The following is a 17,554-nucleotide window of genomic DNA, read 5'->3' as shown; positions in this document are numbered from 1 at the left end:
GGGGGTTGAGAGAGTGCTTTAAATGTGATGAGAAGAAAAACACACAGACAAGTAAATGTCATTGTAAATTGAAATAGCCTTGTGCAAATTTACAGAAAGTATTTTTTGACAATTAAAACCCACACTAAAAACATTTATGCTGAAGAAAAACACAGCATTTAATACCCTGAATGTGAAAGTTCCCACTATTTGCCCCTGAAAAACACTGAAGATTTGATGGTGAAGAATTTAATTGTGGCTTAAGTAGTTTATTTTCCATTTGAGCCAAAGTCAAACTGCAGCAAAAACTGCAAAAACTTGTTATCTCAGAAGGAAACCTCTGTTTCTACATCAAGGCAGTAATCTGCTGTATTGGCATTGCTTGCCCATAAGTCAGTTGAAAATAGAACAAAAGCAAAATTTATTTTAACAAACAGATTATCTCAAATAATAGCAAGCAAACAACATTTTTGTTTCTAGTAATCATATGCATTTTAAACAATCATCTGGGAAGCAATGGTCGGCCAGCAGTTATTCACCGAATGTATGTAAAGAAATACTCAACTAAAGGTGGCGGTAATAAGGTTGCCAAAATTAAATCAATGCACACCATGATTCCAAACAAAAATCCTATGACTAGCAAATTCCTCATCTTTGTTGTGCTATTAGCAAGTTAGAAACTGGAAGTCTGAAATTTCAGCACATAGTGGTTAAAAAAAACAGAAACCAAGTCACATTATGCTACTCCAATGGTACTCAATGCAGGAACGCTCCTGTCTAGGACTGAACTTTCCGAATATTGGCAACAATGACCAGATTGCCACCATCCATGAAGATTTCCCCAACTCAATGCTACTTTGCTTTCCTTTGGGATCTTTTCATGACAACTGTCAAACAAACATACAGTGCAGTATCATTCTCTGCCAGAGCGAAACAGTCAGGACAAGACATACCCCCTTTTTAAGGCACTTGCTGCTGTATAATTAAGTTTAAAGTTCCAGTTTTCAAATGTCAATGAATGAATGACTAAGTGGACAGCTGAGGACTTGAGGTAAGAAGGGCATGAGGCAAGGGGAAAGCCAGTGTCTGCAAGAATCATACCAGACTCAAAATGCTAACTTTGTATCTGTCTACAGATGCTGAGACTTGCAGTGTTTTTCCAGCACTTCGCTTTTATTTCAGATTTCCAGCATCTGCAATGTTTTACTTTTATGTCAATGTACACACAGGTGGCTAAGGTGTTTGCAGGCTAGTTGGGCCTTTTGGAATAACATTTGGGAAAACAATAGCCTAGTGGTGTTATCACTGGACTGTTAATCCAGGTAGCCAGGTAATGTTCTGGTGACCTGGGTTCAAATCTTGCCAAGGGAGATAGTGGAATCTGAATTCAATACAATTCTAGATATTAAGAGTCTAATGATGACTGTGAAATCATTGTCGATCAGGAAAAATCCATCTGCTTCATTAACATCCTTGAGGGAAGGAAACTGCCATCCTTATTTAGTCTGGCTTGTGTGCAACTCCAGGCCCACAGGATAATTTGGAATGAGCAATAAATGCTGGCCTCGTCAGTGATGCCCTCATCCCAAGATTAAATTTAAAATGTACTATTCTAAAGGGTTGTGCTGGAGCAGAGACACCTGGGTATACATGCACATCAGTAATTACAGGCAAAAGTGATCTGAAGAGCTGATAATAAAGTTTTCAATATTTTACAGATCCAGTACAGGGACATGAAGCACATGAGCAGGGAGACTGACCTTGAACAATGAACTCTGTACTGACGACAGTACAGAAGAGGTTTTCAAGAATGGTTCCAGTGACAAACACTAGACTTATAAGGGCACATTGGAGAAGTTGGGATTGTTTTCCTTTGAGAGAAGTCTGAAAGGAGGTTTGATAAAACTTTTCAATGGCTTGAAGGGTGTGGACAGAGTAGACAGGGAGAAAACTGTTCTTGCTCAAATGGATCAAGAACTCGTGCACATTTTTCAAGTATTTGCTGGAATAGCAAATGGTGATGAGAAAATCTTTTTTTCAAAGCAAGTGGTTACTGCCTAGACTACATCCCATTCAATGGAGGTATTAGATGATCATTTAAATTGAAACAATGTGCGGGGTTATGGGGAAAAAGCACCATGGAAATTGGCATCATGTTGAAATGCTCAGGGAGCAGTACAGACATGAGAGATGGAACAGTCGCCTTCTGTACTTTAGCAATTCTGAGATTTCAGGTTGGGCTAATTAGCAGTTCAGGAGTGTAATTACCCAAATGTTAGAACAAGATTTTAATCTGTCCCCAACATTTTCTGGGCAACTTGACTGATAATGTTGCAGAATCTTCCAAACGTGAACTACCTCCAAATCTAACTGTCACTCAGAGATATTCACTTAGGATCGCAGAGAGAAGGGGAATTGCCAATTAGAATTTTAAATATATTGGTCTGTTTCTATAACTAAAAGAGAAAATGCCAGAAAATCTCAGCAGGTCTGGCAGCAACTGTAAGGAGAGAAAAGAGCTGACGTTTCGAGTCTAACTGACCATTTTCTCTTTTGGTTTCAGATTCCAGCATCCGCAGTAATTTGCTTTTATGGGCTGTTTCTATGTTGATCCACATTTTTACAAGTTCACAGGGTCCAGATTTGATTTGATTTGCTATTGTCACGGGTACCAAGGTACAATGAAAAGTGTTGTCTTACATGCTTCACCGGCAGATCACACTTTATAAGTCCATCAGGGTAAACAAACAGAGGGCAGGACACAGTATCACAGTGCTGAGAAGGTGCAGAGAGATATCAACATTAACATTTAAGAGGTCTATTCAAATGTCTGATACCAGCAGGAAAGAAGCTATTCTTGAATCTGCTTGTGTGTGCATTCAAACTTTATATCTTCTGCACAATGGAAGAGGAAGAAAGAGAGTATAACTGGGGTGGGAACGGTCTTTAATTTTGTTGGCTGCTTTCCCAAAGTATAGATGAAGTCAATCCACAGCAATGCTTCCCCTAACCAATGGTCCAGAGACCAGATGATTTGGCCCAGTGCTCCAACTTGCAAAGGAGTACATTATTACTGCTACCAAAATTTTCTGTCTTGCACTCACCAAGAGGATGCCTAATTTCAAAAGATCGCAACAGGTTAACCTATAGGAACAAAGGAATATCAACGTACTGGGGAATGAACTCTAGAGAAAGCAACAGGGAACTATTGGCTCCAATGCTACCAGTTAATTTTAAAAAGCCTTGATCATCTTGTTTACAGAGAGCATATCCTTGCATGTGAATGTACGTCACTTCTAGCACGCAAATAAAAGGATTTTAAAAATGAACTATGCATTGCAATGAAAAGGAAAAGGCATCCAACTTTTTAAAAATGTATTCATTTTGTCAGATGTGGGCATCACTAGCTGACTAACATTTATTGCATATCCCTAGATACCCTTGAGAAGGTGATGGTGAGCTGCTTTCTTGAACCGCTGCAGCCCACCTGCTGTGGGTTGGTTCACAATGTCATGAGGGAGGGAATTCCAGGATTTTGACCCGGTAACAGTGAAGGAATGGCAATATATGTTCAAGTCAGAATGGCTAGTGGCTTGGAAAACTTGCAGCTGGTAGTCCCATATATCTGCTACCCTTGTCCTGCTAAATGGAAGTGGTTGTGGGTTTGGAAGATGGTGTCTGAGGATCTTTAATGAATTTCTGCAGTGCATCGTATCAATAACACACAGTGCTGCTCCTGAGCATCTGTGGTGGAGGCTGTGGATGCTTGTGAATGTAGTGACAATCAAATAGGTTGCTTTGTCCTGGATGGTGTCAATTTTCATGAGTGTTGTTGGGGCTGCACTCAACATGCAATGGGGAGTATTCAATCACTCCTGATTTGTGCCTTGAAGGTGGTGGACAAACTTTCAGAAATCAGGGGCTGAGTTACTCACTGCAGTATTTCTAGCCTCTGACCTGCTCTGTCTATATGGTAAGTCCAGTTGAGTTTCTGATCAATGATAACCCCCCCCAGAATGTTGATCGTGGAGGATTCAGTGATTGCAATACATTGAATGTCAAGGGGCTGTGGTTAGATTGTCTCTTATTGGTGATGGTCACACCCTGGCATTTGTGTTGTGTGAATAATAATTACCACTTGGCAACCCTAACCTAAATATTGTCCAGATTTTGCTGCATTTGGACATGGATTGCTTCAGTGTCTGAGGTGTCGCAAATGGTGCTGAATGTTGTTCCACTATCAGCAAACATCTGTACTTCTGACCTTATGATGGAGGGAAAGTCATTGAAGTAGTAGCTGAAGACAGTTGGGCCTAGGACACCACCGTGAGGAACTCTTCCAGATATGTCCTGGAGCTGAGATGACTGACCTCCTACAACCACGACCATCTTCCAATGTGCCAAGTATGACTCCAGCTTGCGAAGAGTTTGCCCATTAACACCAATTGATTCCAGTTTTCCTAGGGCTCCTTGACACCACATCTGGTTGAATGCAGCCATGATGTCAAGGGCTGTCACTTTCAGCTCACCTGGAGAATTCAGCCCTTTAATCCATGTTTGAACCAAGGCAGCTGCCTGGCCCTAATGGAACCCAAACTGGGCGTCACTGAGCAGGTGTTGCTTGTTGGCACTGTTGATGACACCTTTCATCACTTTACTCAAGATCGACTATTGTCTGATGCAATGGTAATTGGCCAGGTTAGATTTGTCCTGCTTTTTATTTACAGGGTATCATCAGGTAGATGCCAGTAACTGTACTGGAACAGCTTGGCTAGGGAAGTGTTCTGGAGCACAAGCCTTCAGTATTATTGGCAGAATGTTGTCAAAGCCCATGTTCTTTGCAGTATCCATTGCCTCCAATTGTTTCTTGATATCGTGTGGAGTGAATCAAATTGGCTGAAGACCGGTATTTGTAATGCTGGGAACCACTGAGGTGGATCACCCACTCAGCACTTTAGCTGAAGATTACTGTGAAAGCTTCAACATTATTTTTCTAAGCAATGGAAATCCAGCAGATGAATAACTTTCACAATAGCAGTGTTCCATGAAAAATAAATAAAAACCACCAAACTTTCATCATAATTTTTGAGGTGATATAAAAGCAGCAGCAAAAAACAAATGCTATTTTGTTGGAAGAAATTCTATCAGGCCATGGGCCTTATCTTCAAGACACAAATTAAAACTTTTTTTGTGACTAGCCTCAAAAATCCGAGATGACTTATTAGAAAACTTCATTTGCACTGTTTATTATTCAACAGAGCATAAATGGCTAAGAAAACATACTAACCTATCAATCCATATGACAGGAACTTATTAACAGATGTAAGTGCTAATCCTGTGATCGGTCCAGTAGTATCTTCTGATCTGATTACCTCCAGGAAAGGTCGAAGGAAAACATTTGGTTCTATTTCTGAGAGGTCTGCAGAAGAAAAAGAAATCAAGTTTAATACTAATGCTTTTGTCATCAAATTGCAGGTAGCATTAAGTGTAAGCACTCCTATATTGGAATAAATATAGGACATGTGCTCTGCTCATTCAGTTTCTCTTTAATTCGATTTTGGAACTGAGAATTCAGTACCAGACTTTATGTAGCTATTATATAGTGTTTGCCTTAATTTTTCTTCTGACAAAACTTTTTTTTCTGAAGTGATTTGCACAAGTGTATAAACACAACTTAAAAATATATTTTTTATGTTACCTTTTGAAATGAGTGGTTAATACATGGGCACACACAGCAAGCATGCTTTATCCATCAAGATGCCACAAACATTAATTAAATAAATCATTTAAAGTATTTTCATACGTGATAAAGGGGAGCTGCAAGCTAGCAAACTGGCAGGGTGGCTTGCTCTTTAAATTTGTACCATTGGATCTTTCAAATCCACCTGAACCCTCAAAGGCTCAAAAAGTACCTCCAATTCAAAGCTTGTTTGAAAAACCATGCCTTCAGAACTGTTGAGTGGCAGCACGGTGGTTAGCACAGCGCCAGAGACCTGGGTTCAATTCCCGCCTCAGGCGACTGTCTGTGTGGAGTTTGCACATTCTCCCTGTGTCTGCGTGGGTTTCCTCCGGGTGCTTCAGTTTCCTCCCACAGTCCAAAAACATGCAGGTTAGGTGAATTGGCCAGGTTAAATTGCCCGTAGTGTTCGGTGAAAGGGTAAATGTAGGGGAATGGGTTTGGGTGGGTTGTGCTTCAGCGAGTCAGTGTGGACTTGTTGGGCTGAAGGGCCTGTTTCCACATTGTAAGTAGTCTAATCTATTCATTGAGGTCATCAACAACAGACTGTACCGGAGTACAAGACCATTACAGACACTGAGCCAAAAACAGATGGTATTTGGACAGGAAACCAAAAGTTTAGTCAAATTGGCAGGATTCAACAAGTGGTCTTTCATGAGAAAAGCAGGGTAGTGTCACAGAAAATTAGGGAAAAAATTTCAGAGTTTAGGACCTCAACAGCTATCAGTGATGAAATGATACATTGTTTTCCTCCGAGGGTCATGAATCTTCAGAACTCTGTTCTTCAAAAGGTGAAGGAAGCAGAGTCTTTGAATATTTAAAGGCAGAGGCAAATTGATTCTTGATTAGAAAAGGGCTGAAAGACTATTGCAGTTAAGTGAGAATGTGGAGTAATCACAATCGCCATGATCTTATTAAATGACAGAGCAGGCTTCAGACACCGATTTTTACAACCTGTGTTAATTATTTTAAAAGGAGCAGAGTCTTGAAAACAGTGGCTGGTTCAAAAGGAATGATTTTTACATAAATTTGAAAAGTATAGTATATGCACCTGTTAAAGATAAGTGTTTATGTACAAAAAGTCATTTGCATCAAAAAAAATTACACAGGTATATTTTTCTATCCATTGTCTTTTTAACGTACAGTACATAATAGGCTATCTTTGAAAAAAAACTTCAATTTCAGAATTCTCGCAATCTTGCGGTGTAAACGAGCTTTATCTTCCCCAGAGGGGTTACTGGCATTTACATTTGGAGACGTCAGCAGTCATGGGGTTTGAACTTTGCCGCAGCGAACGTCCCTGCCCCAGAAGAGTACGAGTGAATAACAGATGTGTTCTGGTCCATTAATTTGTGTGGCATTTAAAGCAGTTACATACCATCAGCAGTGATTTGCTGTCTAGACCGCACCTGAACAATCTGTCAGTAAACACTGTCACATTCAAATTTGATTCAAAATTAGATGTGATTCCCACTAATATTTCAAGACGCAACAATGATATCAGAATTCAGTTAAGATTATCTGTTTACATCTTATATACGTCATAACAATAACAATTACATCATTATCTGACATGGGGGTAGAAGGAAGGCAGAAATTCTGAAACAGTTGGCAAAGTGATGTCCAATACAGAAGGCCTGAGAGCTTCAGAAAAGACCAATTAGATGCAGGCTGTGTTTGGAACCTTTCAAACGCCAGTTTACTGAAATCAGCTGTACATCAAGATGACAGTTATTTCAAGTTGCAAAGAGTGAGAGAATGAAACATGCAGTCACTCTCTGACCTTCAAATATTGCAGCAAGACCCAAGCAATAAGAGAAAAAAAGTGCCCTCCTAAATGATATGGGTGCAACAGCATGCGATGAAGATCATTATGAAAACAAAATGCTGTTAAAAAGGTCATACTTTCAGAGAAGCACAGGTTATTGTGTCTAAAGCAATGCCACAGTTATCAATTCAGCACAGGCAAAGAAATGTATGACGAGAGTAAAAAATTCTCATTTGATACAGGAAATGGCAGAGACGAGTTGAAAAGTTAGAGAAATCCTTGCGAGCACTAACTCTCACATTCACCTAATTATACCAAATAGGATTCAGATGTATTTGTGCATATATATTTTTACATGCAATTCATTCGCACCCAGTGTTTTCTTTCCTTTTTTTATTACATAGGAAACAGTTATAGATATCATGGTTGGCAGTGCAATAAACACAATGCATTTACAGTAAATAAATAATCTGGGATGCTTTTGAAGGTAAGAGCCCTGAACTATAATTCTGTGAATGAAACAAAGATGTAAATTTCAACAGACAACTCACAGTGCCACCCCACCTCCTGCTCCCAAGGAATGTTAAGTTTGTAATACAGCAAGGCATTTTAATAAACAGAATTCAACATACATTTTTCAGGTTATTGTCAGAAGAGCTAGATTATTCAAGAATTGAATGTGAAAATATGGTGTCAAAGTAGTGAAGAGATGAACTCAGTAATGATTTTCCTCCAGCAATTCTATTGGCACAGCCTTTCACCATGGGCTTGATTTTGTTACTAAATACAGAGTTTAAGGTCAGCTCTTGAGTTTATTGCAAAATATCTTGAAAAGCTGATGTGTGTAGTGTTGGGAAGCAAATATTGACATTAGTTTACAAACCATGCCAGCAATTAATCTGTGAACTTTGCATTCAACATAGCACCACTGTTATCTCTGAAGATATTTTTCATTAATCTATACACTTCTTAGGTTGAGATATTAAAGAGTTAATTTGCTCTGCTGACCTGCAGGAAATTGGATGTCCCGAGACCAGGGTGAAATGTCTCTGTTTTACAGATAGAATGTAAGTGAATTTACATTCCCATCCCTTGCCATTCAGAGCCACTCACATGGCCAACACCTATTATTTAGAGGAATTTACATTTGCATTATCTCCTATTCAGAAATCAATAAGAAATTACAGTTGGAATTCTGACTACTCCCTGCAGTTAAGAAATGATTTACAGCAGATTTGACTATTAAGGGATGATTACATTACATTGATTCTGGAAATGATGTGACCACTATATTGATGAGTCTTGAGTGGCATGTAACTGTGGAGGAATGGCTGAGGATTGTCTTGTGGGCATTACTGACTGTAAGGTGAAACTCTTGAAATATATAAATAAAAGACTGTTTCCTTTGTTCAGGAAGATCTCTCAACATGCTTCGCAAGCATAGTTAAGAGTGCTAAAGAGTTTCTCCACAGCCTGTACTGTACGGTGCTTAAAATTTTGGTTGTTCACAGAAGTTGGCATGTTGCAGTTGCATAAAGTGTGTAAGAATCTCAACGAAAAAAAACTTAACATGATAACAGTAATAAAATTGGATATCTCAGTCTCAAACTCCATCAGCTGGCAGATAAAGTCAGCTTTTCGCCGCTTTATGTAATTCCTTCATCCTTGCACCTGAGGTATTTCTGAAATCTGTAGGTATGCAAATAATGCTATCCAATCATGAACACAGACAAGCCTATACTCCAGACAATTTAAAACAAACTTAAAAATGCTAGAAATACCCAGTAGGCCAGTGCTACCCAATCTGTCAAGTATTTCTCTTTTTTTCCCCCTGACAAATATACGAATTGGGAACAGGAATAGACTATTTGGCCCCTTGAGCTTGCTCTGCCATTTGGTAAGATCATAGCTGATCTGACTGGAGAATTAACTTCATGTGTGGAGTTTGCACGTTCTCCCGGTGTCTGCATGGGTTTCCTCCGGGTGCTCTGGTTTCCTCCCACAGTCCAAAGATGTGCGGGTCAGGTGAATTGGCCATGCTAAATTGCCTGTAGTGTTAGGTAAGGGATAAATGTAGGGGTATGGGTGGGTTGCGCTTCGGCGGGTCAGTGTGGACTTGTTGGGCCGAAGGGCCTGTAAGTAATCTGATCTTTTCGTCTAACACAGATATTCTTTTGACTCCTTTGTCAGTCAAGATCTATCTCTAACATAAAAATATTCAATGCATCAGCCTCTCCCATTCTTGGGGAAATTAAGTTCCACAGACCACACAAGTCTAAGAAAAATCTTCCCCACACCCTCATCTTAGGTGGGACCCCCTTCATTGTTGAACGGTGTCCTTAATTTGAGACTCACCCATAGGAGATATGTTCTTTCAGCATTCATGCCCTCAAGTCACTAAAGATCTAACCTGATTCAATAACATCATCTCTGAAATTTCTCTCCATTTAAATAATAAGGGTATATGACAACATGGTAGTCATATCAATGGACAATAACCCAGAGGCCAGGAAAATACTTGCAGAATGAAGATCAAATTCTAAGGCCGTTGATAGTACTTAAATTCAATTAATAATCTGGATAATAAATGCAGTCCCAGCAATGGTGACCATGAAACTATAACTGATAGCTGTATAAAGTCAATCGGTTCACTAATGTTCTGTAAGGATGGGAATCTGCCGTCCTTGTGTGGTTTGGAGTTACAGCAATGCTGTTGACCTTTAACTGCCCTCTGAAGTAGACTAGAAAAGCATTTAGTTCACACATTTGGGGAATGGGCAACAAACACTTGCCTTGCCAGTGACACCTACATTCCATTGAAGAATAAAAATATGAGCATACTGATTTGCTTTTTTCAGAACTCTACATGTTTCTCTTTTAAATAATTCAAAGGCTATCATTGGTTGAGCTATCATTGGCAGAGAGCTATCCTCTCATGCTGTACAAAATGGTGTCTCTTTTTTCTAAGTTTTTCTTGCATCCTAGTTCCTTTGGGTACAAGATTAAAAGTTTCAACTTCAAATCTCCTTTTAGCAATGCTTAAACCTAAAATTGCTTCAAACGAGTGTTCAACCTTCTGCTTCAATCGACCCCACAAAATTTCCAGCAAAATCTCAGGAAGATAAATTATTTTAAAGAAATAAAATTGAGACACTTTTGCACTTGGCTTCATTTATTTCGGGTTTTCAACATCAGATTATAAAATAGGCTATGAAAACGTTGCAACAATTCAAAACGAGGAAATATTACAAAGCATTTACAACAGAGATAGACCATGCAGTCCAAAAGTTCCATGTCAAGTTTGTACTGCACATGAGCCTTGTCTTACACTTCACTATTGCCCAACCAAAATATCCTTTAATTCCTTTCTTTCTTACACGCTTGCCTAAACTATGCACTACAATAGCAACTTCTAACCACTCTGTGGAAAATGATTTTTTTTCTGAATTTGCTTTTTTGCATTATTAGTGATTACCTTATATTTATGTCCCAGTCTGGTATTGCTCTGAAGTGAAGCCATCTTTACTACCCATTAAAACTCTTTCATAACCTTGAAGCCATCTATCATTAAGTCAGCCCTCAAATCTTCTCTTAGGGGCAGCACAGTGGCTCAGTTGTTAGCACTGTTGCCTCACAGTGCCAGGACCCGGATTTGATTCCAGCCTCGGGCGACTGCCTGTGTGGAGTCTGCACATTCTCTCCATGTTTATGTGGGTTTCCTCTGGGTGCTCTGGTTTCCTCCCACAGAGCAAATATGTTCAGATTAAGTGAATTAGCCATGCTAAATTGCCCATAGCATCGAGGGATGTGGAGGATAGGTGCATTAGTCAGGGCTAAATCTAGACTAATAGGGCAATGGGTCTGGTGGCAGAGGGTCGTTGTGAACTTGTTAGGCCGAAAGCCTGCTTCCACACTGTAGGGATTCTAATTCTAGAGATTTTAATTCTATATAAAAAGAGCCAGGACCTGACCATACTTTCTTGATGGACAGAACCATTCATTTCTGGTAGCAATCCATAAACCTAACTTGTGCAAAACTGTTTTCATTCTTCCTCCCTTTCTGGTTTCAAATCTCTTGTGGTGTTGCTCACAGACAGTCTGGTATTTGAAACACGGTCATGATGTTCAGCTGCTAAGATGAGCTATCTTGAACCTGGTCTTTCCCTTTAGGGCCACCGCTCAAGTACTCACTGTGATAAGTGCTCTAAGTAGGCAATCCACATAATTGTAGCTAGTTATAAAGTGAAGTCAACTGGAAAACAGTTGCAGCTGCTCAAAGACTGAAACTGAAGAAAAAGTAAGAAGTTTGCTAATCACAAACTTCATGTTTAGAAATACCACAGCAAAAAATCTACAAAATACATTCTCTAATATGCAACCCATGGACATTCTCTATTTTCAAAGGTTTTAGCCTAGATGGATGTCTTTCAATGAACTTGCATTGCCCTTGTCATCTTTGGCAGTCCCTCAGCATTGAGGATAACTTGCTTCCATTTTGGGTCAAGGACTATAAAACAGGTGACAAGCTCAATGCACAACTTGCTGATGCTGCCATAGGGGAAAACAGTGCTTACAGGGCAGAAAATTGAGATTTTCACAATAGTTTTTGTGTTTCCCTTCGGCATCTCATGTTTTCTTCTGCGTGCTCTCAAAGCATCACAAAGATATGTCAATGCCTTCCTGAACAAAACAATTTACTAGTCAGTGAATTCAGTCAGCAGAGCTGTTTGATCCATCCAGGAATGCTGAGGACATCCCTAAAGCATTGCTGTTTTATATCCCGCGCTGAAACTGAAGAAAGATTTATCTTTTCAAAGACTGACCAATTACTTACAATATAAAAAATACTCTAAGTCAGTTACTACAATATATTGCTACAAAAAATGCCAAAACAAAAACTGACCTCTGTTGCAAAAAGGTTAATGTTGGAGATTGCATTAGATTCCATCCAATCTAATCATGTCTCACAGTCTTGGTAGGAGAATCGAAGAGTCCAGTTCTAGACCCCAATTGCAGAAGACCCCTAGCTCTTGGTCAAAATAATTACCAAGACAAAATAATTACCATTATAGCTATCACTATCATGCAATCAACTGCATATTGTTAAGAAAAGGGGCTCTTCTTAGTCCTCTCCACGACTGCTAGCCAAACAGAGCCATCAAGTCACTTAATTAGTTTAAGGTGGGCTTCTTACAGTGTAGTGTTAGTGTCCCAACCTCGGGGCCATAAAGCTAGAGTTCAAATCCTACCTGCTCCAGATTTGAGTCACAACTTACCTGAACAAGTTGATTAAAAACATTTTAAATATCCCAAGTTAGGATCTTGTGATGCAATGGTAGAATTGGGTTTGAAGTCCTACCTGTATCTGTACCTACAATGTATCTGAACACGTGCATTTCTTTTGTTTTTTAAACCACAAGAGAACAGCTGTTGAATAAATCTATTTGACCCAGGAGAAATTATTTTCAGAAGACAAGTTAATTTGCCATTAAGAACATCACTCCTTTAAGGATACCCAGGAAGTCAGAGAGCAGCAGATGTTTCAGCAAAGAAGCAATCTGTACAAATTATGGAAAGTGTGGCAGGGCGAAAAGCAGTACTCCAGGCTGAAACATTCACTTCAGCTAACAGTTAAGAGGCACAGAAAAGATAGCATGGGCAAGTAACAGTAAAAAGATTATTTCTTTTGAGAAAGGTCTATAGGGTAAGTCTTGAATCAAGGTTTGGCTGGGAAGCAAACAATGTGGCACTTTTGGAACAAAGTTCAATATCCCTATAGGCATGGTAGATGTGTTAAAGACCAGACAATATAAGTTTAAGATGGGGAGTAAGTGGTTTAGAGGAGATCAGAGTAAGAGATTTTTCATCCAGAAGACGATAGAAACAGGAAATGAGTTGCCTGAGAGGACGGTGGAGGCAGGTACTCTCACAACATTTAAGAAGCACCTAGATGAGTACTGAAAATACCAGGTCACAGTGAGCTGTGGACCAAGTGCATATAAATAGAATTAGTATAGCTTGATGATTCTTGGTCAGTATAAACGCAGTGAGCTAAAAGGTCTGTTTCTATGCTGTAAGAGTCTACAACACTATGACTCTAAAACTTTAAATTAGTGTGTAAAGGACCAAGCTGGAAATAACAAGGAGAAGAAAGAAGTACTTACCAATCACAAGCATGCCACCACAGCGAACAAACACACTCAAGGCATATAACTGGAGGGAAGTCAAAGGCCATTAAATCAACGTAGAATGCGGCTGCAGCATCAGAAATATCAGAGTCGATTTATGTCAACACATGGAATATTTCAAAAATTTAGAATAGACTCTAAAAGTTAAAACAAATTTAAGACTGTGAGAACATCGGGATTTGGTGAAAAGATTTATTAAGGTCCCAGCCATAAACATTGATTTTGTAAAATGGGAACAGAGAACTCTGTAGTGTATTAAGCCATAAATGATGCGAAAACATCCATTTTGCCTATATACAAGTAGAAAAACTCAATTTCACCTGCAGAGAGAAAGCCACCATTTTATTTGTAAGAAATGCAAGAAACCTCCAACAAGCTGTAGAGATATTGCATTACTAATGAATAGTGTTAGGACTTTATTACAAGAAAATAGTACAGCACCACTATAATCAAGTTTAAAAGCTTGAAGAGACTTCAAAACAAGGCAATTTAAACAATATTGAGATTCTGCAAAACTAAAGGCTTAAAAGCCAACAGATTGCAAACAGCATCGAGACACTGCAAATGTAAAACAGCTTTATACAATAATAGAGTGCATTAGATTACTTAGTGTGGAAACAGGCCCTTCGGCCCAACAAGACCACACCGACTCACCGAAGCGCAATCCACCCATACCCCTATCTTTACCCCTTCACCTAACACTACAGACAATTTAGCATGGCCAATTCACCTAATATGCACATTTTTGGACTGTGGGAGGAAACCGGAGCACCCGAAGGAAACCCACGCAGACACGGGGAGAATGTCCAAACTCCACACAGTCAGTCGCCTGAGTCAGGAATTGAACCCAGGTCTCTGGCGCTGTGAGGCAGTAGTGCTAACCACTGTGCCACCTTGCCGCATCTTGGTGCCAATGTCAGTGTCTCTTATTAAGATCACTAGTGGTTCATCTCCTGCAACTGTTAACCGAACAGGCTCTTTACTTAGTAAGGTGGCAGGACTCCATCCCAACACAAGCTGCCAGAGATTAGTTTCACTAACCAATTCTCACAAGACAAGGTGCACTGTTTGAAAAACCAATGAGACAAGAATTTAAAAACAAAATGACAACGAGTCAACTGAGAAAGGGAGGTGAGGGGGGTGGGAGGAGGTCAGTGGGGTGAGTGGCGCAATCAAAGGACTGTGGAAGGGAACTGTCCTTGCAGAATATATCCTCTTTTCAAATGAAGGGAAATGCTTTCTCCATCCAAACTGTACAAAAACGGAGGAAGAGCTAAGTTCATTAAGTAACTGAATACACCATTTTTCTTGCTTTGGAAACAACAGGAATTTGCCATTGTAACCAGAGATATAATGAAGAGATTAGTATGGAAAAGTCAGGAACATCACCATTCAAGGCAAAAATGTCTTGAAGTGACAATGCTGAACTTCTATTCCTCTATTCTCTCCACCACACCCACACTTTAGGTAAAAGGTCAAAGAACTGTAGAGCACAGGAACAAGCCTTTCGGTCCAACAAAACTATGCTAATACATGATACCTTTCTAAAGTGGAAATCTTTTGCCTCTAAGATCATCTTGATGAGGCTGGAGCAGTTCATAGACTTCGCCCACAACTTCTACCTCAAATTCAGTTGATCCATCTCGAACCTTCCCCCTTCTTTCTTGACTTCACCATTACCATCTTCAGCGAGTCTTCAGGCAGTTGTTTACTACAAATCCACAGATTCCCATAACTACCTGCGAGCTGCACCTCCTCCCACCAAGAACTCCTTCTCATTCTCCCAACTCCTCCACCTCCACTGCATCTGTTCAGACGAGGAGCATTCTACTCTGGAGTGTCACAGATGCCCACCTATTTCATACAACAAGCTTTTCCTCTCTCAGTCACCCAGAAAGTCTTTTGCCGCACTACCTCCATTCCTGCTCATTCCACTGCTCTAAACCCCCCAATGCAATAATGACAGAATTGCCTTTAATCTCACCCACCATCCCACCAGTCTTTGCATCCAATGCATCATCCTTACACTTCCACCAATTCCAGCTAGTATCCACCATCAAGAACTTCCCCTCCCTACCGTCCGCAAGGACAGTTCCCTTCCACATTACCTTGGATTGTGCCACTTTCCCCACCGACCTTCTCCCTACCCCTTTTTCTCCACCTCCTGATGCTGCCTAGCTTGCTGTGTTCTTCAAGCCTCCTGCCTTTCTATTTTAGATTCCAGTATCTGTATTTTTGTCTCTAAACAGCTTTTTCTGGATTAAGGCAATTCAAAATATAATAAAAGCAAAGTATTGCGTTTGGTGGAGATCTAAAATAAAAACAAAAGTGCTTGAACGACTTATTGATTCTGGCAACATATGTGTAGAGCGAAGCAGAGTTAATGTTTTGAGTCCAATCTGAATTTTCACAATGAGATAACATGCATCACAGGGAACTCAAAATTCATCTCATATTGTGAAGAGACAAATTGGACTTTGAACATTAACTTGGTGTCTTTCTCAAGAGATGCTGCAAGACCTGCTGAGTTACATTAAAGCACAACAATCAGTTATAGAGTCATAGAGATGTACAGCATGGAAACAGACCCTTCGGTCCAACCTGTCCATGCCGACCAGATATCCCAACCCAATCTAGTCCCACCTGCCAGCACCCGGCCCATGTCCCTCCAAACCCTTCCTATTCATATACCCATCCAGATGTCTCTTAAATGTTGCAATTGTACCAGCCTCCACCACATCCTCTGGCAGCTCAATCCATAAACTTATCACCCTCTGCATGAAAAAGTTGCCCCTTAGGTCTCTTTTATATCTTTCCCCTCTCACCCTAAACCTATGGACTCTAGTTCTGGACTCCCTGATCCCAGGGAAAAGACTTTGTCTATTTATCCTATCTATGACCGTCATAATTTTGTAAACCTCTATAAAGTTCACCCCTCAGCTTCCGACGCTCCAGGGAAAACAGCCCCAGCCTGTTCAGCCTCTCCCTGTAGCTCAGATCCTCCAATCCTGGCAACATCCTTGTAAATCTTTTCTGAACCCTTTCAAGTTGCACATCTTTCCAATAGGAAGGAGACCAGAATTGCATGCAATATTCCAACCAATGTCCTGTACAGCCGCAACATGACTTCCCAACTCCTGTACTCAATACTCTGACCAATAAAGGAAAGCATACCAAACGCCTTCTTCACTATCCTATCTATCTGTGACTCCACTTTCACGGAGCTATGAACCTGCACTCCAAGGTCTCTTGGTTCAGCAACATTCCCTAGGACCTTACCATTAAGTGTATAAGTCCTGTTAAGATTTGCTTTCCCAAAATGCAGCACCTGAATTAAACTCCATCTGCCACTTCTCAGCCCATTGGCCAATCTGGTCCAGATCCTGTTGTAATCTGAGGTAACCCTCTTCGCTGTCCACTACGCCTCCAATATTGGTGTCATCTGCAAACTTACTAACTGTACGTCTTATGCTCGCATCCAAATCATTTATGTAAATGGTAAAAAGTAGAGGGCCCAGCACCGATCCTTGTGACATTCCATTGGTCACAGGCCTCCAGTCTGAAAAACAACCGTCCACCACCATCCTCTGTCTTCTACCTTTGAGCCAGTTCTGTATCCAAATGGCTAGTTCTCCCTGTATTCCATGAGATCTAACCTTACTAAACAGTCTCCCATAGGAAACCTTGTCGAACGCCTTACTGATGTCCATGTAGATCACAAGAATAAAAACAGAATTATCACAGAGGACACGTAAGTTAATTTTCAAAACTTCTAATTAACTTAGATCAAGGCAAATAAATGGCAAGGGATTGAACAGATCAAAACCATTATTTAAGACAGAAAACCACAAACTTGAGGAGAAATTTTGAGGCATTAAATAA

General features: G+C 40.1%; 1 protein-coding gene across 7 annotated transcripts in view; it reads right to left on the bottom strand.

Moving 5' to 3' along the window:
* Window positions 1-17,554, bottom strand: part of gbf1 (golgi brefeldin A resistant guanine nucleotide exchange factor 1) — a 256,975-nt gene that overhangs the window by 123,347 nt on the left and 116,074 nt on the right. For all 7 annotated transcript variants that reach the window (XM_060854381.1, XM_060854380.1, XM_060854384.1 and 4 more), the window contains one exon: window positions 5,267-5,398. In XM_060854381.1, the coding sequence (XP_060710364.1) occupies window positions 5,267-5,398 (132 nt within the window). The remainder of the gene's footprint in view (window positions 1-5,266; window positions 5,399-17,554) is intronic.

The sequence above is a fragment of the Hemiscyllium ocellatum genome, chromosome 43, assembly GCF_020745735.1.
Source record: "Hemiscyllium ocellatum isolate sHemOce1 chromosome 43, sHemOce1.pat.X.cur, whole genome shotgun sequence".
In the NCBI taxonomy this organism is placed as follows: Eukaryota; Metazoa; Chordata; class Chondrichthyes; order Orectolobiformes; family Hemiscylliidae; genus Hemiscyllium; species Hemiscyllium ocellatum.
The sequence above is the reverse complement of the archived record's forward strand: the minus strand, read 5'-3'. Positions and strand labels throughout refer to the sequence as shown.